The sequence below is a fragment of the Mus caroli genome, unplaced genomic scaffold (genome assembly GCF_978045245.1).
Source record: "Mus caroli unplaced genomic scaffold, Mus_caroli_1 scaffold_4, whole genome shotgun sequence".
Taxonomy (NCBI): Eukaryota; Metazoa; Chordata; class Mammalia; order Rodentia; family Muridae; genus Mus; species Mus caroli.
This window is the reverse complement of record NW_028227259.1, coordinates 88,700,008-88,726,492: the sequence shown is the minus strand read 5'-3', so window position 1 is coordinate 88,726,492 and position 26,485 is coordinate 88,700,008. Positions and strand designations below refer to the sequence as shown.

The following is a 26,485-nucleotide window of genomic DNA, read 5'->3' as shown; positions in this document are numbered from 1 at the left end:
TCCTAATGAGCCAGGATCATTGGAATATAGTACTGTAGCACCTGTCAATGGCATCAAATCTTTAATATTAAATTTTCTATATCCTTATGTTTTAATAAGCTATAATGTGAATTATTATAAGATTTATATGGAAAGTCACCTATTATATTATTCTTGCTGTTTTCTCCCAGAGTGTATTTCTGTTTTATATATCCTGAAGCAAAATTAATAAGTGCACTTGTTTAAGTATGTCCCCCTAGGCTCATGTTTTTGAATACTTACCAGAGTGCATACTATTCAGAAGGATTAGAAGGATTAGGACATGTGGCCATGTTGGAGGAAGTGTGTTACTGGGCTTTGGCCAGGTGTTTTGTGTGTATGTGTGTGCATGCGCACACACGTGTATGTGCCTTCAGGTCAACATGTAGCTCTCTACTACTACAGTGCCATGCCTGCCCCCATATTCCCCATCATGATGATAATAATTCACTAAAGTGAAGCTATAACCCCTAATTAAACACTTTCTTTGATAAAAGTTGGCATGGTCATGGTGTGTCTTCAGAGCAATTTAACAGTTACTAGGACTGTAAATCTAGTTTGTTATATTTTCCGGTTGAATTGTGTTTTATCAATGTGAAATATCTCTTTGTGCCTTTAAGTCTTCTCTTTAGCAATCTCAGGTTTCTTTTTGGTTGATACTCTCAAGGAATAATTTTTCACTCCACTTAACTTTGAATCTTTACATATTCTAATTTTAGACGTTTCCCTAGTGTATACCACACTTGTTTGGATTTGGTGGTCAGGAGGTGTTGGTATAATCTTCCCCAGACAGTTGTTCTTCTAGCATCTATGATGGTTTGGCAGGCTCTAGCTTTTCTCTGTCATCTGGGGAGTATCTCTCCCAGCTTCTACACTGTTCTCACCTTCCTTTCTATAGTTATGTTTTATATGGACATTTTCATTTCTCCCAAAATATGTTTACTTAGTTTTATGTTAAATTTTTAATTAAAATACATCATGGTTTCCATTTTCTTAAATTATATGCATTGTTTTCTCTTAACTAGTGTTTTTTACTTTATTAAATTGTGCATGTTCACACAAAATAAAACTAATCTTAATCATTACCTTGCGCAAATTACATATTCCCCAAACAGCAATATTTTAAAAACCAAATACTTATATAGAAAATTGCCACTCCCTAACCCTAACCCTATTTAAGACTTCCATGGTTGGGTCAAAGCACCTTTGCCGCCTTGCTCTCATTCCATTGTATTGTATCTCTTAAAAGGTTCACTCCTGAGAAACCGGCCTGAGTAGGACCACAGGCCTCATCCAGCTGGATCAGCGCCGGGGTAGCGGGAGCGCAGGGTTGCCTGACACCCGCCAGCTACCCACGACCCCCGCCGCAGGATTTTGGGACGGCTGGTGAGTGGAACACAGCTTCTGCTCCAATCCAATTGCACGCGGGACCAGAGACTGCATTAGTTAGGGAAGCAGAAAAACGGCCTGAGTAGGACCACAGGCCTCTTCCGGCTGGACCAGCACCGGGGTACCGTCAGCTACCCACGACCCCCGCCGCAGGATTTAGAGACTGCTGGTGAGTGGAACACAGCTTCTGCTCCAATCTTTAAACAGTGACAACGATAACAACTAACCCCAGAGATTACCAGATGGCGAAAGGTAAACGTAATAATCTTACTAACAGAAACCAAGACCACTCACCATCATCAGAACCCAGCACTCCCACTTCGCCCAGTCCAGGGCACCCCAACACACCGGAAAAGCTAGACACGGATTTAAAAGCATATCTCCTGATGATGATAGAGGACTTCAAGAAGGGCTTTAATAACACACTTAAAGAAATGCAGGAGAACACTGCTAAACAGGCAGAAGACAATAAAGAGGAAGCACAAAAATCCCTTAAAGAATTGCAGGAGAACACTGCTAAAGAGTTACAAATCCTTAAAGAAAAACACGATAACATAATCAAACAGGTAGAAGTCCTTACAGAAAAACAGGAAAACACATCCAAACAGATGATGGAAATGAACAAAACCATACTAGACCTAAAAAGGGAAGTAGACACAATAAAGAAAACCCAAAATGAGGCAACACTGGAGATAGAAACCCTAGGAAAGAAATCTGGAACCATAGATACGAGCATCAGCAACAGAATACAAGAGATGGAAGAGAGAATCTCAGGTGCAGAAGATTCCATAGAGAACATCGGCACAACAATCAAGGAAAATGTAAAATGCAAAAAGATCCTAACTCAAAACATCCAAGAAATACAGGACACAATGAGAAGACCAAACCTACGGATAATAGGAGTGGATGAGAATGAAGATTTTCAACTCAAAGGACCAGCAAACATCTTCAACAAAATTATAGAAGAAAACTTCCCAAATCTAAAGAAAGAGATGCCCATGAACATACAAGAAGCCTACAGAACTCCAAATAGACTGGACCAGAAAAGAAATACCTCCCGACACATAATAATCAGAGCAACAAATGCTCTAAATAAAGATAGAATACTAAAAGCAGTAAGAGAAAAAGGCCAAGTAACATATAAAGGCAAGCCTATCAGAATTACACCAGATTTTTCACCAGAGACTATGAAAGCCAGAAGATCCTGGACGGATGTTATACAGACACTAAAAGAACACAAATTCCAGCCCAGGCTACTATACCCAGCCAAACTCTCAATTAACATAGAAGGAGAAACCAAAGTATTCCACGACAAAAGCAAATTCACACATTATCTCTCCACGAATCCAGCCCTTCAAAGGATAATAACAGAAAAAAACCAATACAAGGACAGGAACCACGCCCTAGAAACAACAAGAAGGTAATCCCTCAACAAACCTAAAAGAAGACAGCCACAAGAACAAAATGCCAACTTTAACAACAAAAATAACAGGAAACAACAATTACTTTTCCTTAATATCTCTTAATATCAATGGACTCAACTCCCCGATAAAAAGACATAGACTAACAAACTGGCTACACAAACAAGACCCAACATTTTGCTGCTTACAGGAAACTCATCTCAGAGAAAAGGATAGACACTACCTCAGAATGAAAGGCTGGAAAACAATTTTCCAAGCAAATGGCATGAAGAAACAAGCTGGAGTAGCCATTCTAATATCTGATAAGATTGACTTCCAACCCAAAGTCATTAAAAAAGACAGGGAGGGACACTTCATACTCATCAAAGGTAAAATCCTCCAAGAGGAACTATCAATCCTGAATATCTATGCTCCAAATACAAAGGCAGCCACATTCATTAAAGAAACTTTAGTAAAGCTCAAAGCACACATTGCAACTCATACAATAATAGTGGGAGACTTCAACACACCACTTTCACCAATGGACAGATCATGGAAACAGAAACTAAACAGGGACACAGTGAAACTAAGAGAAATTATGAATCAAATGGATCTGGCAGATATCTACAGAACATTCTATCCTAAAACAAAAGGATATACCTTCTTCTCAGCACCTCATGGTACCTTCTCCAAAATTGACCACATAATTGGTCACAAAGCAGGCCTCAACAGATACAAAAATATTGAAATTGTCCCATGCATCCTATCAGATCACCATGGACTAAGGCTGATCTTCAATAACAAAATAAATAATAGAAAGCCAACCTTCACGTGGAAACTGAACAACACTCTTCTCAATGATACCTTGGTCAAGGAAGGAATAAAGAAAGAAATTAAGGACTTTTTAGAGTTCAATGAAAATGAAGCCACAACATACCCAAACTTATGGGACGCAATGAAAGCATTTCTAAGAGGAAAACTCATAGCTCTGAGTGCCTCCAAAAGGAAACTAGAGAGAGCACACATTAGCAGCTTGACAACACACCTAAAAGCACTAGAACAAAAGGAAGCAAATTCACCCAAGAGGAGTAGACGGCAGGAAATAATCAAACTCAGGGGTGAAATCAACCAAGTGGAAACAAGAAAAACTATTCAAAGAATCAACCAATCAAGGAGCTGGTTCTTTGAGAAAATCAACAAGATAGATAAACCCTTAGCCAGACTCACTAGAGGGCACAGGGAAAGCATCCTAATTAACAAAATCAGAAATGAAAAAGGAGACATAACAACAGATCCTGAAGACATCCAAAACACCATCAGATCCTTCTACCAAAGGCTATACTCAACAAAACTGGAGAACCTGGATGAAATGGAGAAGTTCCTAGACAGATACCAGGTACCAAAGTTGAATCAAGATCAGGTTAATGATCTAAACAGCCCTATATCCCCCAAAGAAATAGAAGCAGTCATTAATAGTCTCCCAACTAAAAAAAGCCCAGGACCAGATGGGTTTAGTGCAGAGTTCTATCAGACCTTCAAAGAAGATCTAATCCCAGTTCTTCACAAACTATTCCACAAAATAGAAACAGAAGGTACTCTACCCAACTCATTCTATGAAGCCACAATTACTCTGATACCTAAACCACAAAAAGACCCAACAAAGATAGAAAACTTCAGACCAATATCCCTTATGAATATTGATGCAAAAATCCTCAATAAAGTTCTTGCTAACAGAATCCAAGAACACATCAAAACAATCATCCATCCTGACCAAGTAGGTTTCATCCCAGGGATGCAGGGATGGTTCAATATACGGAAATCCATCAACGTAATCCAGTATATAAACAAACTCAAAGACAAAAACCACATGGTCATCTCCTTAGATGCGGAAAAAGCATTTGACAAGATCCAACACCCATTCATGATAAAAGTCTTGGAAAGATCAGGAATTCAAGGCCCATACCTAAACATGATAAAAGCAATCTACAGCAAACCAGTAGCCAACATCAAAGTAAATGGTGAGAAGCTTGAAGCAATCCCTCTAAAATCAGGGACTAGACAAGGCTGTCCACTTTCTCCATACCTATTCAACATTGTACTTGAAGTCCTAGCCAGAGCAATTCGACAACAAAAGGAGATCAAAGGGATACAAATTGGAAAAGATGAAGTCAAAATATCACTTTTTGCAGATGATATGATAGTATATATAAGTGACCCTAAAAATTCCACCAGAGAACTCCTAAGCCTGATAAACAGCTTCGGTGAAGTAGCTGGATATAAAATTAACTCAAACAAATCAATGGCCTTTCTCTACACAAAGAATAAACAGGCTGAGAAAGAAATTAGGGAAACAACACCCTTCTCAATAGTCACAAATAATATAAAATATCTTGGCGTGACTCTAACTAAGGAAGTGAAAGATCTGTATGATAAAAACTTCAAGTCTCTGAAGAAAGAAATTATAGAAGATCTCAGAAGATGGAAAGATCTCCCATGCTCATGGATTGGCAGGATCAACATTGTAAAAATGGCTATCTTGCCAAAAGCAATCTACAGATTCAATGCAATCCCCATCAAAATTCCAAATCAATTCTTCAATGAATTAGAAAGTGCAATCTGCAAATTCATCTGGAATAACAAAAAACCTAGGATAGCAAAAACTCTTCTCAAGGATAAAAGAACCTCTGGTGGAATCACCATGCCGGACCTAAAGCTCTACTACAGAGCAATTGTGATAAAAACTGCATGGTACTGGTATAGTGACAGACAAATAGACCAATGGAATAGAATTGAAGACCCAGAAATGAACCCACACACCTATGGTCACTTGATCTTCGACAAGGGAGCTAAAAACATCCAGTGGAAGAAAGACAGCAATTTCAACAAATGGTGCTGGCACAACTGGTTGTTAACATGTAGAAGAATGCGAATCGATCCATTCCTATCTCCTTGTACTAAGGTCAAGTCTAAGTGGATCAAGGAACTTCACATAAAACCAGAGACACTGAAACTTATAGAGGAGAAAGTGGGGAAAAGCCTTGAAGATATGGGCACAGGGGAAAAATTCCTGAATAGAACAGTAATGGCTTGTGCTGTAAGATCGAGAATTGACAAGTGGGACCTCATGAAACTGCAAAGCTTCTGCAAGGCTAAAGACACCATCAATAAGACAAAAAAACCACCAACAGATTGGGAAAGGATCTTCACCTATCCTAAATCAGATAAGGGACTAATATCCAATATATATAAAGAACTCAAGAAGGTGGACTCCAGAAAGTCAAATAACCCCATTAAAAAATGGGGCTCAGAACTGAACAAAGAATTCTCACCTGAGGAATACCGAATGGCAGAGAAGCACCTGAAAAAATGTTCAACATCCTTAATCATCAGGGAAATGCAAATCAAAACAACCCTGAGATTCCACCTCACACCAGTCAGAATGGCTAAGATCAAAAATTCAGGTGACAGCAGATGCTGGCGAGGATGTGGAGAAAGAGGAACACTCCTCCATTGTTGGTGGGATTGCAAGCTTGTACAACCACTCTGGAAATCAGTCTGGCGGTTCCTCAGAAAATTGGACATAGTACTACCGGAGGATCCAGCAATACCTCTCCTGGGCATATATCCAGAAGATGTCCCAACCGGTAAAAAGGACACATGCTCCACTATGTTCATAGCAGCCCTATTTATAATAGCCAGAAGCTGGAAAGAACCCAGATGTCCCTCAACAGAGGAATGGATACAGAAATTATGGTACATTTACACAATGGAGTACTACTCAGCTATTAAAAAGAATGAATTTATGAAATTCCTAGCCAAATGGATGGACCTGGAGGGCATCATCTTGAGTGAAGTAACACAATCACAAAAGAACTCACACAATATGTATTCATTGATAAGTGGATATTAGCCCAAAACTTAGGATACCCAAGATATAAGATACAATTTGATAAACGCATGAAACTCAAGAAGAATGAAGACCAAAGTGTGGACACTGTGCACCTTCTTAGAATTGGGAACAAAACACCCAGGGAAGGAGTTACAGAGACAAAGTTCGTAGCTGTGATGAAAGGATGGACCATTTAGAGATTGCTGTATCCAGGGATCCGTCCCATAATCAGCTTCTAAACGCTGACACCATTGCATACACTAGCAAGATTTTGCTGAAAGGACCCAAATATAGCTGTCTCTTGTAAGACGATGCAGGGGCCTAGCAAACACAGGAGTGGATGTTCACAGTCAGCTATTGGATGTATCACAGGGCTCCCAATGGAGAAGCTAGAGAAATTACCCAAGGAGCTAAAGGGATCTGCAACCCTATTGTTGGAACAACATGATGTACTAACCAGAACCCTGGAGCTCTTGTCTCTAGCTGCATATGTATTGAAAGAAGGCCTAGTCGGCCATCAATGGAAAGAGAGGCCCATTGGACTTGCAAACTTTATATGCCCCAATATAGGGGAATGCCAGGGCCAAAAGAATGGGAATGGGTGGGTAGGGAAGTGGGGGGCGCTATGGGGGACTTTTGGGATAGTATTGGAAATGTAATTGAGGAAAATATGTAATAAAAATATTAAAAAAAAAAAAAAAAGGTTCACTCCTAGAATCAGTTTGTGAAGAAACCCAGAGACTCCAGTGTGAGAAAATCTAGGCTGTTAGCAAACTCCGGTATCAGATGTGAGTAAACAAGCTTATCAAGTGATTTCCAGTCTAGACTTCACAGAATACAGTCTAGCCATTTTTTCCTGGGTTGACCTGCCAAGACCATGAACATACTGTATGTAGTTTTAGAGTTCTGAATTATACAGGTAGCAACTTTGTTATCTCCAACTTACATTTTATCACACATTTCATTTACATATTTTATTCTGTTATATACTATAGTGTCTGAATTCTATTAAGACAACAGTCAATACTGTATTTTTAAACAACTGGATAGCTTTCTTTAGTCTTTTTTAATATCCTTTAATACATTGAAAATATTTATTCTGGGCTGGAGAGATGGCTCAGTGGTAAATACCACTTGCTGTTCTTTCTGAGAACCAGGCTCATTCCCAGAATCCCAGCTCACACGTGTCTATAACTCCAGTTCCAAGGTATCTGGCTCCCTCACATAGACATACATGCAGGTAAAACACCAATGCACATTAAAAATAAAATCTTCTGAAAGTATTCCTCTAAGATCTCAATGGGTTCCATATTTGCTATTGAAACATCTGGAGAGCTTATTTCCCAGCTAAGTGTATTTATAACTTTCTAGTATGACCTTCTTAGTTATGTCCTGGGCTTAGATTTCTCTGTCCATTGCGGCCAGCCATGTTGTTTGACCAGCTTTGCAAAAGACTTTAAGAGTTTTAGAAAAATGCTCAGCAGTGGTGGCACACGCCTTTGATCCCAGCAGAGGCAGGCGAATTTCTGAGTTCGAGGCCAGCCTGGTCTGCAGAGTGAGTTCCAGTACAGTCAGGGCTATACGGAGAAACCCAAGGGAAAAAAGAAAGTTTGAGATGTTATGTTAAAGCTGACCAGTCTCTTGTTTCAGAACCTTATTTGGTGCATGAGGTAACAGTGCTATGAGTTTGTTATCAACTTTTCTGTAATAATACTTACGTTATATCCCAGATCTAAGAATTCTCATTAACGCTAACTTTCCATTTAAAAAAACAGCCTTACCTGATTTTGCATAAACTCCTGCACAGAAATTTAACATAATCTCACACTAACAAGGCAAAGTTGTAGGTCAACCCTCAGAAATTCCAGTGCAACAAATTAAAGGGAAGCTTAGAAGGTAGCCCACTAATTAGTTGACTGGAGCTCCATACAAATATAGGGCTTAGAGGAAAAAAACAGAACAACCAGACTTCCAGCTTCAAAACTGAGAATATATATTCTTTTCATTGTCACATAAGTGGCCATCTTCTCCCTTGGCCACCTATAGCATTTCTTCTGAGTCCTAATCCCTTATTAGCATCTTAATAAGATGTTTAAGCTAAGAGAATCTTAATCATTTCTAGCCTATTTTTTTTTGTTGTTGTTTTGTTTGTGTTTTTTTAGGTGAGAAAAACAAGCTAAATAAATAACCCAAGTAATTAGAACCAAGAGTAGAATATATACCATATCATATTGTTGGTTTTTTGGTTTTTGTTTTTTTAAGATTTATTTATTTGATGTATGTGAATACACTGTTGCTCTCCAGACACACCAGAAGAGGGCATCAGATCCCATTATAGATGGTTGTGAGCCACCATGTGGTTGCTGAGAATTGAACTCAGAACCTCTGGAAGAACTCTTAGTGCTCTTAACTGCTGATCCATCTCCTGCCCCTCATTTTGTTCTTAATTCCATAATTCTTTAACTGTATGACCACTGAAATCAACTTAGGAATTTGTTTTCAGAGAAAAAAAAATAGTATGACTTAAATTGTGATTTCTGAGATCTAGTCTGGATGGAGGTTCCATGTTTTTAAAGAAATGAATCACCATAGTTAGCATGTATAGTATTAAATTTGAAACAGTGGTATGTGTTTTATTGTCCTTTAAAGGTGTATGGGTTAGTTTTGAACTGGTAAGAAGATAGCATCGAGAAAGAACCTAAAATGATTGAATTTGGTTCCATGAGCATAATACTTGGCATACAGCATTTACACCAGAGGGGCATTTCCTAGTTCGTTTCATGTCTGTGACCTCCAACCTAGATAATTTAAATAACTTATATTTGATTAATTAGTCCTATCAGAATACACTAAGAACCTAGTTAGGGTTTAAGAGATTGGTAAGACTTAGGGGAACTAGATAATCTGCAATGCAAATTGTGTATGTGAAATTGAAGCCAAGAGGGAACAAAAACCTTAATTTAGAAAATAATTTTTTTTCTATTTAATGCAAAGAAATGCATATTATCAAGCTACTCTACAGAGAGCTGGTGGTAAGTAAGCTATTTTCCTACTGATAATCAAATTATATGCTACATCATTTTATTCTTGTGCCCAAAATAGGTCAGGGAAATAGATTGTTTTCTTTAAAAGTGAAAGTCTTCCTTTTGAAAATAATAAATACTGAGATACATGAAGACAGGCATCATGTTATTTCATGCATTGTGTGGATTTTTCTTAAACTTCTCACTCCTGTCTTCTGTGTTGGGATCTTGACCTAGAAATTATGAATAGAAAGTCTTGATTAATTAATGAAGCGATACTACAGGATCAAGTTTTTTGCTACTTCAATAGGAGTTGGTTTTCTTGTTCCCAAACACTGGCACTATGTTGGTATTATATAACAAGATGAGGAATATCCAGCCTTCTTTAATATCTTTGTATCCTCTACCAAAAATATCATGCATTTTCTTATGCTTTAACTTAATGTTCTATACACCTTCCATGCCATATTTTGAAATGACACTTATGCTGGTAATTTCTGACATTGGGGAAAATAAATTCAGATGGTATCGCTTTACTCTTCTATTTCTGTTGCCTTCTGATGTCGGAAAGGAAGCTGGACACTAATACAGGTTAACAAAGGTCAAAGAAAATCCCAGTTTCTTGTTATTGGTACTCTGTGTAACACATTATTGACCCATTCCACATCTCCAGATCCCTGATAAAGTACTGTACAACTTCAATTTCAAGCTTAAGGCAAATTAAACTAAGTGGTCTAGCATTTCCACTGTCTCAACAAATAAGTCTGTGTCCCAGAAACAATCACCAGATTCCACAAAGTTTTCTCAAAACAAAGTGTTTAAACCACTCTGGAAATCAGTCCGGCGGTTCCTCAGAAAATTGGACATAGTACTACCTGAGGACCCAGCTATACCATTCCTGGGCATATACCCAGAAAATGCTCCAACATGTAATAAGGACGGACGCATGTTCCACTATGTTCATAGCAGCCATATTCATCATAGCCAGAAGCTGAAAACAACCCAGATATCCCTCAACAGAGGAATGGATACAGAAAATGTGGTACATTTACACAATGGAATACTACTCAGCTATTAAAAAACAATGACCTCATGAAATTTGCAGGCAAATGGATGGAATTAGCAAATATCCTGAGCGAGGTAACCCGATCACGGAGACAAAGTGTGGAGTGGAGACTGGAGGGAAGGCCATCCAGAAACTGCCCCACCTAGGGATCCATCCCATATACAGTCACCAAAGGCAGACACTATTGTGGATGTCAAGAAGTGCTTCCTAATGGAAGCCTGATATGGCTGTCTCCTAAAAGGCTCTGCCAGAGCTTGACAAATACAGATGTGGATGATCACAGCCAACCATTGGACTAAGCACAGGGTCCCCAATGGAGGAGTTAGAGAAAGGACTTCAGGAGCTGAAGGGGTTTGAAACCCCATAGGAAGAAAAACAGTATCAACCAACCAGACACTCCAGAGCTCCCAGGGACTGAACCACTAACCAAGGAGTACACGTGGAGGGACCCAGGGCTCCAGCCCCATATGTGGCAGAGGATAGCCTTGTTGGTCATCAGTGGGAGGCCCTTGGGCCTGTGGGGCTTCGATGCCCCAGTGTAGGGGAATGACAGGGCTGGAAGGCAGGAGTGGGTAGATGGGTGGTGGAACCCCCTCATAGAGGCAAGGGAAGGAGGGAACGGATAGGGGGTTTCTGGAGGGGAGACCTGGAGAGGGGATAACATTTGAAATGTAAATAAAATACCCAATAAAAGGGAAAAAAAAATGAAGCATTTAAGGGTTGGGAGGGGTGGGGTGGGTACCGGCTTTTCTCAAGAAGTCCTGTTTTTCTTCTCGTTCTGCTCCCCACCTCCCCCCCAGACAGGGTTTCTCAGTGTAACCCTGACTGTCCTGGAACTCGCTCTGTAGACCAGGCTGGCCTCGAACTCAGAAATCCACCTGCCTCTGCCTCCCAAGTGCTGGGATTAAAGGCAAGGGCTACCACTGCCCAGCCTCTTCCTGCTTTTGAAATTTACTCTCCAGAAGCTTTTCTGATTTGAAAAGGCTCCCCAGGCTGCTGTAATTGACCAGTTTTCCCTATCAATAACAGTAATAAAAAAGGAATCAGATGCAAGGGGTTTGAGTAATATTCTCATGATCACAATGCAAACCAATTCAGTCAAAGAGTACTAATAATCTGGTTGTCTGTTTTTAAAATCATTTACAGTTTAAGTCAGCAAGCCATTTTCGGTTGGTTTTGGTTTTGGTTTCTTCTATTGTCTGTTTTCTTCACTCTTGGTCATAACACTCCAAAGAAACCCTTTCTGGTTGTAGAAATCAAGACAATGAGCTTAGAGAACTAAGAAAAGAGTTGGAATTGCTTTTGCATATTTTTTCTTTGTTCGAAGAGACAAGGTGTCTAGGTCACCAGACTGCATGATAACACAAGTCCCTTGTTTTATGTAGATGACCAGGAACAGTGGTCCTCAGGACAAAGAAGTCCTAAAGAACTGGGAAAGAGAGCCAACTAATGTTGAACCAATTGTGACACAGATGACATCTATTACCCTGAACAAAAATCTACTCATATAGGCCAAAGATTTCTATGTAAAACCCCCAAATACTGAGACTGCTAGAAGGAAATATACACAGAGCCCTACAAGTTACAGGTGTAAGAAAGAACTTTCTGAATAGTAATTCCATTCACTGAAGAAATAATGCCAACAAATGACAAATGGAACTTCATAACACTAAAAAGTATCTATGGCAAAAGAAGCAGTCGTGAAGAAGAAGCCCAGAGTGGGAGAGATTCTTTACCAGCTAGATACTATCAGTAGAGATTACTCAAAAAGCTAAAACTAAATCTACCATATGACTGACTCAGCTATCCTTTCCAGACATACTTGCTCAGCCATGTCATTGCTGCCCTGGTCACAATGGCTAGGAAATAAAGGCAAACTAAATGTCCTTTAGCTGATGAGTGACTTCTGACAACGAGTTGCATCGAAGGCTCTGAGAACTAAGCTGTGGTGTGGACCATTGCCCAACAGGTAGGACAACATCTTGAGGTGTACAAACCCAAAGCAGTAAGACAAAGGAAACTGGCTCAGAGCTTCTTCCCACAGCAGTTGAAACAACTGCTTCACCCTAGCAGCAATCATGTCTGCTTAAAACAAGGAAGTGCTGCAGAGGCTTTAGAAGGTTGTAAAGACTCAGAAGGCCCAAACTGAAACCCAGAATTATTCGGGAAAAAAAAAAAAAGGAAATATTTTGATTCACAAAAAAAGTAGAGAAATGTGACCAGTCCTCTGATTCTCCTGAGAAAACTACCACAGAGGTCAATAGGAAAGCAACAAAATGTTGGAATTATCATGCGGACCTTAGAACAGCTATGTTTGTTTTTTTAACTTGAGGGGAGAGTGCTTGGGGAATACATGCAGGATCTTTGTCTGACCTATGCTCCCTAGCCCAAGGATAAAGCTCCGGAGTCTAAGACAGAATCAAAACCATACTGAAACCTAGAAGGTAAACTATGAGAAGTGAATTCACTTAGTAAAAACACACTATTTCTCATAAGCAAGCACATTTTTGCATATTAGGCAAACCCAACACTTAATACACTCTGAGTGGGTTCACTGAATGATCTGATCAACAGTAGAAACTATGTGTGTATGTATAAACAGTAAAAACACCATATTAACCAACTAAGGAAAAACTATGATCATATACAAAATATGCAAAAAAAAATTCACAAAACAGCATCTATCCATGATATCTGAGTAAAATGCCATTCCAAAAAAAAAAAAAAAAAGGTAGTAATTGTAAAGGGAACTTCTTTCATTCTGAATTAAGACAAGACAAAACAAAAAAAAAACAACACAATATTATACATAGTAATGAAAGATGGAAGTTTTTTCCCCTAAAGCTGAGAGCAAGGACAGGAGGTTTTGGCCACTCCACTCAGTGAGAGTATATGCACACTAGGGAAGCTAAAGCTTTCTAAAGCTAAAGATGTCTACCACACCATGAATCCTACAGAAAAATCTCTCAAGCCAGGTGTGGTGGTATGTGTCTGTAGTGCAAGCATTAGGGTGGTGGAAGAAAGGTCTCAGCCTAAACCTCCTATCAAGCTGGAGCACATTCGAGTGACAAAGTGAGACTAGAAAAATTGTCCAGCTGAATCCAACCCAATTTTCTGACCGGCAGAACAATGCGTAATAGTTGATTTAACCATCATGGAGGTAGTTTATTTTACAGGGCTGAATAGCTAACAAACTAGTGTTCAGAGGGGAGGAAAGTTACATTGGATTTTCTACCCACCCCAACTTTTATTGTAAGAAATCCTAAGGGACTGGGAAAATGTTATTTTAAGAACTCATTCTCTCATAGAGCTCTAGTAAGTGTGTTTTCCTGCATACATATCAAGCAGCCCATTATGTTGACTTTATGTGTAGTTATGTGTTGTGCTTGGGATCATAGGCTATGAAAGGTTTTCAGAGGCTAGAAAACCTGCAGAGAAGGTGAAATGAGAGGAAAGTGGGCTCTGGGAACCAGCAACTCAGAGCAGATAAAAACACTACGAGGAAGTGCTGTGGTTATTTTAATGGTATAAAACTCCAAACCTAAAACTAGATTCATATGGCTGAAGAGGACTGGAGGAAGAATTCTTTTTTAGAACAAAACCCCAGTAAACTGCTGCACATAATAGAGGTTGCCAAGCACACTGTGTGACCACAACTTAGAGACACTTCCTATGCTGAATGTACAGAGGAGAACCCTACACAGACTAAGATCACACTTGATCCCTTTCCTAATCTCCTTCAGACTGAGCTCTTGTATGTTTTTTGTATTCTTTTTATTAGATATTTTCTCTATTAACATTTCAAATATCCTCTTTCCTCATTTCTCCTCTGAAAACTCCCTATCTTATCCCCGCTCCCCTGCTCACTAACCCACCCAACTCCTGCTTCCCTGTCCTGGCACTCCCCTACACTGGAGCATTGAGCCTTCACAAGGCCAAATACCTCTCCTCTCATTGGTGTCCCACAAGGCCATCCTCTGCTACATATGCAGCTGGAGCCATGGGTCCCTCCATGTGTACCCTTTGGTTGGTGGTCTAGTCCCTGGGATCTTGGGAGGTATTGGTTGGAGCCTACCGGTTCTGAAGCTGACCCAACATCAATCTTTTTCAGTAGCTCCTCATCATTCAATCCCTAAGACCTTGTTATCTGACTTCATTACCCCTTTGTAGTAGAATAGCACTAGGATTGAGGCCATTACTACCAAGTGGCCAATCCCCACAGCCTTTGCTTATCCTAATGCATTCTACCCAGTCTCAAGCAACTGATGCTGTTGTAGTCCCATCCCTTAACACTTCTTCCTTGCTTTTCATGAGTCCATATTGTTTTGCTGTCCTGTTGTTTCTGAACTTGTTTGATGATGTCAAATGGACTGGTGGGATGGTATTAATCATAACAATTCATGACTCAGACCATCTGCAAAGACATGCCTTTCCCCCAGACTCTGACAAAATGATTGTCAGAGAGATTGAAATTTTTAAAATTTAGTCTCTACCTTGGCATGTTTGGGTTTGTTTTGTTTTGTTTGATGTAGTAATAAAATCCAGGACATACCAAAGTTGTCATCAGCTGAATGTATAAATGGTCTCAAATTCCCTCGAGTCTCCTTCACAAAATAATCAATGACACTGAAAAGGTTTGGGAGTGTTACCTGTGTAAAAGAAAGTGAGAGATAGCTCAGTGCCTGGCTAAGGCACTACAAACAAGAGATCCTCCCCTGCAGTGTAGTGGGGATTGCTACCTTTTCCTGACCTCCAGAAAGTCAGGTCAGGACAACATCATAGTTCAATGACTTGCTGAATGACTATAGTTTTCTTACCCGTGTCTGTTTTCTCCCTTTTTTAGGGACTATGGGGCCTCACATTCTCTGGTGAGTTGTTCTCTTTGCATTTGCTATAGTCTGTTGAACAATACATATTTAGGTACGATGCCTTCTCTCAGTTAAAACATAAAAATCACTTAATGTAGGCCAAATTCTCCCTTTGTGAAACTGGAACTTAAATAGACAAACAATAAAAAACAAAACACCTGACAACTCTAACCAAATGTTTTCTAGTCCATAAGATTTGCTACCTTATAATAAGAACCTTCGATAGGTTGATAATAGAATTTAAGCATTTCTGGGAAGAGTCTGTCAAGGAATTCTAGCTTCTGCTGTCCAAGTCATTGCATCCTGACAAGCTCTCTGTCCTACCAATCAATCTTCTTGTTCTCTCTCTCTCTCTCTCTCTCTCTCTCTCTCTCTCTCTCTCTCTCTCTCTCTCTCTCTCTCCTGCACCTCTGCTTCAGGATTCTCTCATGCTGTGCCTTACCCCAGGTAAAGTCTGACAAGAATTTTTGCCTCTGACAAAGCAAAAAAAAAAAAATAATTTAAGCATTTTAATAACTCATAAATCAATACTTTTATCCAAGTGAAATCTGGTTAGACCTGAATATCCCAAATAATCTGAAGTAAAATAACTCAGTAAAATGGAAGCTGGTTGAAAGCAGGGTTAGGAAGAATTTAAAAAGTAAAACAACAGTCCTTCTGTGGACCCTAGAGGCTGATGACAAGAGTCCAGTTCTGCACTTAGAAGGGTACAGTAATCACACTGGTCCTCCCTGGAACCACTTCTGCCCATTTGGTCTGATGGATGCTCCTTCAGCAATCGAATCCTCTGCCTCCTTTACTAGAACTTTGCTTTCAAAGCTCAATTGGAGCCAGGTCTTGTTGGCTTCTTCCAGAGGCAAGGAGATCTTGTGTTTAGGATGGGCTGGGATGTAGCTGGATCCATAAATGTGAATCCGAGAAGTTCTGGAGGCCTTCTCATCTAAAGTGGGCTGTATGGATCAGTGTCTTCTAAGATTTACAGGCAAAACAGGAGGAATTCTACCATACAGTCCATTTTACTATAAGATGTGCCCAGAGAAGCTGAGGAAGCAGGAGCTAATTTTCAAGAACTATCAGGCTGTGTCACCACACAGTCAATGGCTGAGGGCACTCTAAATGCCAGTTTACTTACATACATAATATGTGTAACAATTATAGAATTGGAAATAGAAATAGAAAAATTCATAATGTGTGTACCTCACATTGTGTTGAACAATAAGGCTGCCTATCATTAGCTCCAGGGGATTATAACTAAGCTTGAGAGGCACTGAAGACAGAGAAGAAACCTGGCCTTCTGCACACTGCCGGTAAGAGGGCATTGCTGGATTTCTGCATGGCAGGTAGTAGAGGGCAAGGCTCTCTTGATGGTTTCCCACCCGATATAGGCTCATTTGAATATTTATTACAAAGACATTTAATAAAAACACTTTTCTTTCCCTGAAACGATTATATGAGTAATTGTTTGCAGAGAGAGTAAAGGGAGAACGGCTATTAGAAGCAAACCATTGGCTACTCAGTCTCCCTGCCTGTTCTTGGTGTCTCTTCTCACCCATCCTCTCTGAGATAGGCTTATCTACCTCCACATGCTTATCTCCCTTTTTAGCATCTCTACATCTGCTCCTTTGGATAACTTCTATTTTCGCACTTTTCACTGGATTCTCTACAGGTTGATTCAGGAGGCAACAGGAGAAAGATTATCAACAACAAAGGAATGGCTACGTACAGGTTTTTCCAGCTCAATGGTGTAGTTGTTTCCAGTGCGCATCACTTTGAAGTGCTTGATTCTTGGCATTCTGAAAGGAAATACATGGTTGGCCCACTTTTGATTATACAGTTGCATCAATGCAAATTAATTAATATAAAATGTGCCTTGGCTGGTTAACCTGTCCAGCTACAACTATAGTTTAGGGTATAGAATCCTGTTTTCTTCCTTGGGATTAGTACATCTCTTTGGAGCACATGGCAATCCATGAGGAAGCATAGGGAATCTGAGTCACTATATTAGTAAATGAGAAAAGAGTCGACAAAAATAAAAAACTAAAACTCAGTGACCTATACAGTAGAGCTATACAATCTTATGGAAGAGGAGGGATGGAACTCAGTGGTTCAGCACTTGTATAAGCTATACCACTCCCAACGTTTGGAAACCAAACCAAACAAACAAACAAAAAAATAAAATATCAACCAAATCCCAGAGGAATACAAAATAAATCTTATGTGGGCACATATAGGTCAAATAATTAGCCCTTCTGTGAAGGAGAAATAAAAGGAATTATTGAAAGCAAGAAGCTTTGTATTCTGCCTCATCACTAATCCCAGCAGACAGCCTTCTACACCTGTGACTGTGCTAGCTCATGTGCTACCCTCGATTGCTACTAACTTTGCTATCTTAAAGACAGGAAACACGTTAAGTGCTATGTAACAGGGACGTGGGAATGTAAAGACCGCAGGAGTATCTTCGGGTCTTCTGCTTTAGTTTTATAACACACCACATTGTTAACATCCCAAATAGTAAGATTTTATTACGAACTGCTTCAAAACAAGAAATCACATTGTTCTCAGCACTGTTATTTCAACACTATAAACACTGAATTTATAAAGCCAACTGAACAATATTAGGAGCTCATCTCAAAATGCTATCTGCTGTAAGCTAAGAATCTCCGATGCCAACAGAAGTCAGAGTCCATGGTAGTTAGTGTGGGATAGTAGCATGATTGTCTTGAGCTCATTTGGTTCATATGGCAATTGTGTTTAACCTAAACTTTTTCTAATGGTGAGGAGTTGACAGCATGTCTTATGGTGTCATTTATCTGAGTGGCAAACTGATTCAATATCTGCCTTATGTTCAGGACCTAAGAGAAAGACTTGTAGGGAGAGAATCTTTAGACAGAAGATGTCTTACATGTGCCTGTTCAAGATGCTTGGTTCTCATTTTATCTTAACCCTAATCAAGACAACATCTTTGCAGTCAGTCAGTTACTGTTAAAAAAATCTCAAGTTTCGGGCTGGTGAGATGGCTCAGTGGGTAAGAGCACCCGACTGCTCTTCCGAAGGTCCAGAGTTCAAATCCCAGCAACCACATGGTGGCTCACAACCATCTGTAATGAGATCTGACTCCCTCTTCTGGAGTGTCTGAAGACAGCTACAGTGTACTTACATATAATAAATAAATCTTTAAAAAAAAAAAAAAAAACAACTCAAGTTTCAATCAGAATTCCTGTGTCCTGACAGTAAATGACAGTAAATGGGAGACTGATAGGACAGTTGGCTTAAGTTCTGTTTCTATCATATGTGCTCTCTAAACCAACTGTGTGTGTATGTATGTGTGAATGTGTGTGTTGTGTAATTCTGTGTGTTTTGTGAGTACATGTGTGTCAATGTGTGTCTGTGTGTGTGAGTGTAGGTGAATGATTGATTATGTGTGTGTGTTTTCAGTCTATATAATGGAGGTAATAAAGGCTTACGTCTTAGGTAATACTTGCAAAAGCCATTAGTAAAGTCCTTGATTTATTTAGGCGCTCACTAAATTATAACTATTTTATCTACATTTATCTACATATGTGTTCATCCACATATGTAGATAATATTATTGTTTTCTGCAAGTCTTATTTGTAAAGCATGGAAAATACTATACATCTCAGTTATTCTTTTGTGCCTGGAGGAAATGTCTGCAGCACTCAGCACAAGGCATGTAAGGTTTTCATATAATGGGATGATGGCTGGAACAGTCGTCACATCATCTCATCAGTTCATGGGAAGCTGTGAGATGGACGCAGACGGATGTCCACAGAAGCTCTAGAATGTCTGAGTAATGGGGTTACGTTTCCAAGTCCGAGCTGATGTAGAGAAACAGTGGCTCGGAAGTCTCAAAGGCTTTGTCTCTCTGTTTAGACCATACTTTTCTTCCAATTTTTGTTTTGTTTTGTCTTAGGAAGGAAGAAACAAAATGGATAAATTTTTCTGTTTAAAGTGTTCTGGCTATGATATCAAAAATAGAATCATATGAAATGTAGTAGCATGAACCTGTTATCCTAGCACTTAAAAGAGGCCCAGCCAGGAGAAGTACAAGTCTACCTAGGCTATGACAGAAAAAGAGAAGCTAGTTTTAAAGAAAAAACAAAATAAAACAAAAAATGAAACTGTGTCCTTCAATGTGGTACTAGATATTTGTTCTTAAGTCCTAACCTCAATTTTTGCAAAAGGATGGATCTGTGGTAAGGCTTTTTCGCCTGCCTCCTTAGTGACTAATTAGGTGCCTATAATGCTAGCATGATGCCTAGTCAGAACAGCTTCAAGGGGAAAATGTACGAGGTTTGTAAAAATACCTGTATGTCTTAAGAGTTCACGAACCACTTCCCTGGGTAAAGACAGATGATGCTCTGCTCTGAGAGAGGAATCACCTGCTAGTTTGGCACTGGCAACCTTTGATTACTCCTGAGAACAGCCTTCCTACAGCTGATTTGTAAACACAGGAGGAAAAGAAAAAAACAAAAACTACTTTCAAGTTTTGTTGTGTAAACCAGTTTGTCCTTTCCAGCTTTTGTTTACCGGACTCACTGAGCAACGTGCATGGCTGAGCACTTCTCCTGGACACTCCCGGAAAGAAAATGAACTTGTTTTGTGGGAAACACAGGTGCTTCTTAATAGTCCAGATGCCTGCCCAAAACTTTACATTAAACTCAACTCTACCAGTAAGGCACAATTCTAATATTCCCTCATAGTGCTATCTCTAAAAATCAAGTGACATGCTAAGCAGAAGACACTAAACCCTGAGACCCAGGGCTGAATTTCATGCTTTGTATCTCCTATTAAAGAGCTGATGCTTTTCCAGGGTTCAGGACTGCACAAAGGTGAGATGAAAAGGACGACAGCAAAGAACATTCCCAAGTGAACGGGAATTAACCCGGGAGGTCTCAACTCTACGAACAGTCATCAGCAACGGAGGAAATCTGGGAGTGGGAGAGGTGGTCTTCCCCAGGGAAGAACACAGCATTTGGTTGTGCATATATGCATGCAATAAATGTTAGTGAAAAAAGAGGCCTTGAATTCGAGGGACAGTGGGGATGAGTGTTTGGAAGGAGGAAAGGAGGGGGGGAATGTTGTAATTATATTACTTAGAGAAAGAGAGAGAGAGAGAGAAGAGAAAAACCTGTTTACTTCAACATATTCACTGGCAGTTATAACCTATACTTCTTTTGGGTTTATTTCAAGGTCACTAGTTAAGTTATTAATCAATTAAATTGCAGCTTAAAAATATTGTATTATATTCTGATAGAGTTGAAAATTTGTTGCTAATGTTCAGCTTGTCTAGTGTATCCTACAAACTAAAAAATACTAGCATACAATAAATAGATAAAATAAGGAATCTGCAAGAAGCTCTGGGGGCCATGGATCATAAGGGCAGTTGAGCCATAATGCTGTGATTTTAATTTTTTCTCTAAAATACTATTTACTTTTTACTCCATTTATCCCCTCTCATTATCCTCATAACTTATCCATTTAGAATATTTATGAAATAAACTGGTAGATTTACTGGTTCATGCATTATAGCAAATAAATAGAATGTGATCCTACAAAGAATAGTAAATTCAAAAACTCAATGTTGTATTTTTGTTTTATATGTAATATAGCCATTTATTGACTATTTAAATGTAGGATGAAATCATATACCAGTTGTGACAGAATCCAGAATCTGTACTACAGTGCAGAGTTTTTATAGACTCTTCAAAGTTCAGAAACTCTAATTACAGAGAAAGTTATTTTGCGTGTATATTTGCATGTGGGCACACATATACCCATGTTCACTAGCTTGTAGACTTCAGAGATCAGTATTCTCAACCTTTCTTTTCCTTTCTAACTGGCTGCAACTTGCCAAGTAGGCTAGGCTGGCTGGCCAACAAGTTCCAAGAATCTGCCTGTCCCCACCTTCCCACTGCATGCTTACAAACATGTGTCTTTATCTTCCTCCCTTCCTTCCTTCCTTCCTTCCTTCCTTCCTTCCTTCCTTCCTTCCTTCCTTCCTTCCTTCCTTCCTTCCTTCCTTCCTCCCTCCCTCCCTCCCTCCCTCCTCCCTCCCTCCTTCCTTTCTTTCCTTTCTTTCTCCTCTCTCTCTCTCTCTCTCTCTCTCTCTCTCTCTCTCTCTCTCTCTCTCATGAGTTCTGCAGATTTAACTTAGGTTCTCACATTTACAAAGTAAGCACCCCCTGACTGAGCTAGCTCTTCTGCCTTGCATTTAAGTATTATTGACTTTATCAAAGAAAAGCCATTTTACCAATAAATAATAATTAATTATTAATATTAATATTAACTTTAATAAAGGAAGATGCTCTTCGGTGGGCCTTTTTGTAGGTAAAGTATGCAGACACAGTGACCTCTTTCTCTTTCCTGAACAAGAGAGGTGTTTGCTTCTGGGGATGTACACTTGCTGCCTGGGATGTGCCTCACCCACCCCACCCCCGCAGCACTGGTGTGGTTTGATTCCCTCTTTTTGAGTCTCTGCTTAAACGTCCACTAACTGAGTGCCTTCACACTTCAGACTGCACATGAAAACAATAGCCATCGCAGGTCTGCTCTCTTTGACACCACTAAGGAGAGAGCTTTGCTTATGTTACAGTGTTTCTCATTCTTGTGCTAATATTTGCAGCCCTAAGAGAATGCACAGCAAGTAATGACCTGCATGCCTGCTCTTAACAATACGATAGCCAGACTAAATTGAACATACTCTATCTCCTGCCGGATAGTGATGGAGTAGTTTTTGCTGTCACTCCCAGGCCTCAGGATCATATTTCCCCAAGAAGGGTTCTTTTCCAGCATCGCAGTTGCTTCTTTCCGGGAAACTGCATAAAAACATCTACAAGTATGAGATGGAAAGAAAAAAAAAAGGTTTAAAAAATATCTGACGAAGATAATTTCTTGAAAATAATGCTACCAAAATAACTTGAGAGCTACAATATTTGTCTTTTAAACATAGAGAACATGAAAAGCAATTTACTTTATCATGATAACCATTGAAAACTTATGAACAACTAATAGCATAGCCCCAGTTTCAATCCATAACAGGTCTTTGGTTGATTTGTTGGTCGTTTCCATGCAGGACTCCAAAATATCCTAAGGCTCTCTTTGGGGCTCTGTTTTTCTTGTATATCTCTTTATTTGTTTTGAGATGGATCTGAAACTCACCATATAGACTATGCTGGCCTTAAACTGGCCTTAATCTACCTGCCTCGTCTTGCCAGAGCTGGGCTTGAAGCTAGAAGCCACGCCAGCCAAGTAGGGCTCTGTTTTAAACACCTGACAGTAAGACTGTGTATGAACTGACTCTATTTGGCATAATTTGTTGTTTGTAGGGTTTTGTTTCTTCTTTTGATATTTTGAGATTAAGTTTCTTTGTATAGCCATATAGCCCCAATTGTATGGCTGTGTCGATAGTACTTACTCTTCAGACCAAACCGGCTTTGAAATCAGAGACCTACCTGCTCCTGCCTATGCCTCCCGAGTGCTGGGATTAAAGGCATGCTTCGTTTATAACTTGTGTTAAAATGGCACCCATAGTATTTTTAGACATAAAATTAAAGAAGTAAAACTTCCTGTTTTAGTACTACACAGCTATTAAAAACAATGGATTTATGAAATTCTTGGACAAATGGATGTATCTGGAGGATATCATCCTTAGTGAGGTAACCCAATCACAAAAGAAGTCACTAGATATGCACTCACTGATAAGTGGATATTAGCCCAGAAACATAGAACACCCAAGATACAATTTGCAAAGCACAAGAAAATCAAGAAGAGGGAAGACCAATGGGTGGATATGTCATTCTTCCTTAGAATAGGGAACAAAATATCCATGAAAGGAGTTACAGAGACAAAGTTTGGAGCGAAGACGAAAGGCTGGACTATCCAGAGAATATCCCACCCGGGGAGCCATCCCATAATCAGCCACCAAACCCAGACACTATTGCATATGCCAGAAAGATTTTGCTGAAGGGACCCTGTTATAGCTGTCTTGTGTGAGGCTATGCCAGTGCCTGGCAAATACAGAAGTGGATGCTCACAGTCATCTGTAGGATGGAACACAGGGCCCTCAATGGAGAAGCTAGAGAAAGCACCCAAGGAGCTGAAGGGGTCTGCAACCCTACAGGTGGAACAATAATATGAACTAACCAGTACCCCCAGAGCTTGTGTCTCTAGCTGCATATGTAGCAGAAGATGGCCTAGTCAGCCATCATTGGGAAGAGAGGCCCCTTGGTATTGCAAACTTTATATGCCCCAGTACAGGGGAATGCCAGGGCCAAGAAGCGGGAGTGGGTTGGTGGGGAGCAGGGTGGAGGGAGGGTATAGGGAACTTTCAGGATAGCATTTGAAATGTATATAAAAAAATATCTAATAAAAAATAAATAAATAAAAACTTCCCTTTTTTTTTTTTTTTTTCTGTATTTTCGAGACAGGGTTTCTCTGTACAGCCCTGGCTGTCCTGGAACTCACTTTATAGACCAGGCTGGCCTTGAACTCAGAAATCCGCCTGCCGCCAGGCGTGGTGGCACACACCTTTAATCCCAGCACTCAGGAGGCAGAGGCAGGCAGATTTCTGAGTTCGAGGCCAGCCTGGTCTACAAAGTGAGTTCCAGAACAGCCAGGGCTACACAGAGAAACCTTTCTCGAAAAACCAAAAAAATAAAAAAATAAAAAAATCCACCTGCCTCTGCCTCTCAAGTGCTGGGATTAAAGGCATGCACCACCACCGCCCAGCTAACTTCCAGTTTTATAATACATGTTCTATTCAGTGAAATGTAATCATCATAGAAAATTTTGACAGAGTATATATCCAAAGTGTTATCAGCAACTATCTTTGAGTGTAGCGACAAGAATTAATTTTAATCTTCTCTTTGTTTATCTGCAATAGACATATTATTTTCTTCTTGTATTGGGACAAAAGAAAAAGAAACAGTCCATGTGACTTTTATTTTATGAATTGATCCCCTGTCTAGTTTGAGCTGGCAGCATTGATTAGCAGGTTCCAGTGGACTGAACATAATGTCATGAAAAAAACAGGACATGTTTTAATGGCAAGAGCATCAAGATCCCCAAAGGAGAAGGCCCATAATATGTTCTTCAAGAAAGAAGACATATGAAGGATGCTTCAGAATCCAGTTGCTGTCCTAGTACTTTTTTAAAAATGCTTTACACAAGACTTTCCTCAGAAGGCAAGTTCAATGCTCACTGATCAACCAACTGAATACAATATTCCAAGAATTTAAAAATATTTGGTATACATGATGATAAATCATCCAGTTATAGGGTCTCACGTATCTATGCCATTTCCTTCCTTCTTCATAGCAACTTTAATTTAGATTTGAGCTCCGGAAGGAGATCTATTTAGTCTACATGTGTGGGTGGAAGGGGATTTCCTCTGTGGTAAGAGTTAGTTCAAATGCACACAATGTTGGTCATGACATAAGAGAGGAAGTGTGGCAGGGCTCACATTGATCCCCAAGATATTTAGCATCCCTGCTGGCAACAAGTTCAAGTAGGTAGTGCTACCTGGTAACTAGCGATTAGTCTTAACTGAATGAATAAACGAGTCAATTATGCACTTACTCAGGCAGTGGGTTCAGTACATCCGCATAGTCTTGTACTGGCTCCTTCTCTTTCTCCGGAGGCATAAGTGGCAGCTGATCTGTCTCAATCCTTCTTTTCTTTTCTCTCTCTAAGACTTCATGCAGTCTAATCATTTGCCCAGGTAGAAGTGACACATGCTGAGGAACTGTCAACTGAAACCAGTTAAAACAGTAGGCAAACTAAAGCTGCTACCAAATAGCATACTGGCTTTAGTGGAGAGGACCTTGTTGGCCACAGGGAGTTGTAGTGACTGAGTGTCTATCCATTCTCAGAGACAAATGCACAGAACAATAAGAAGATTCCAGTCTAACTTGGTCATTACAGTACTGCCCCTATATCAACTAGAACCTGCACAGAGGTTTGCTTGGTTGTTTGGTGAACTGGTTGGTTGGTGAGCAGGTTGGTGAGCTGGTTGTTTGGTGGGCTGGTTGGTTGGTGGACTGGTTGGTTGGTTAGCTGGCTGGTTGGTTGGTTTATTTAGGTTATTTTGTTTTGTATGTTTTCTTTCCCCACCGTCCTTCTATGTGGTCCTGGCTGTCCTAGAACTCACTCTGTACATCAGATTAGTAATCAAACTCAGAGATCAACCAGGTGCTGGGATTAAAGGTGTGTTACCAACATGCCTAGCAGAGATCATAGTTGATCTGGTCTCAGGTAAAAGTAAACATACTTTTTACTGTGAGCTAAGTAGCAACCAATCTCTCAATTTTTGTTTCTTCCTTCCTTCCTTCCTTCCTTCCTTCCTTCCTTCCTTCCTTCCTTCCTTCCTTCCTTCCTTCTTCCTTCCTTCCTCTCTCTCTCTCTCTCTCTCTCTCTCTCTCTCTCTCTCTCTCTCTCTCTTTCTTTTTATTTTTTTGGTTTTTCAAGACAGGGTCTCTCTGTGTAGCCCTGGCTGTTTTGCTCTGTGGATCAGGTATTTGCCACCAACACACAGCTAATCTCTCATTTCTCATTCTGAACTCACATACCTTTGCAATGCCCAAGAAGTTTAGGATCACCAGGAGATACCTTATTCTCCTACAAGTTAACTTGGAAAAGCCCCACATTATTCTGACAACGTGGGTTTGAGGTGAGCAGGTTTACACTGCTGGAGGTTCAGTCCGTTTCTAGCCATCCATTCATATTTAAACATGTTGATACTGCTCTTCATGTTAGTTTTGTTGTTCTCTAGAAACGTGTTTGGAATTCCATTATCCATGTAAAGTCTTGTGAAT

At 39.9% G+C, this 26,485-nt stretch overlaps 1 protein-coding gene across 1 annotated transcript in view; it reads right to left on the bottom strand.

Moving 5' to 3' along the window:
- Positions 1-9,655: 9,655 nt before the first annotated feature.
- The window catches only part of Stap1 (signal transducing adaptor family member 1), a 34,257-nt gene continuing 17,427 nt past the window's right edge, over positions 9,656-26,485 (bottom strand). The window contains exons 5-9 of the mRNA XM_021163709.2: positions 25,251-25,423; positions 22,375-22,503; positions 17,377-17,446; positions 15,338-15,434; positions 9,656-9,952 (exon numbers count right to left, since the gene is read on the bottom strand). Coding sequence (XP_021019368.1) covers positions 9,891-9,952; positions 15,338-15,434; positions 17,377-17,446; positions 22,375-22,503; positions 25,251-25,423 — 531 coding nt within the window. The 3' untranslated portion in view covers positions 9,656-9,890. The remainder of the gene's footprint in view (positions 9,953-15,337; positions 15,435-17,376; positions 17,447-22,374; positions 22,504-25,250; positions 25,424-26,485) is intronic.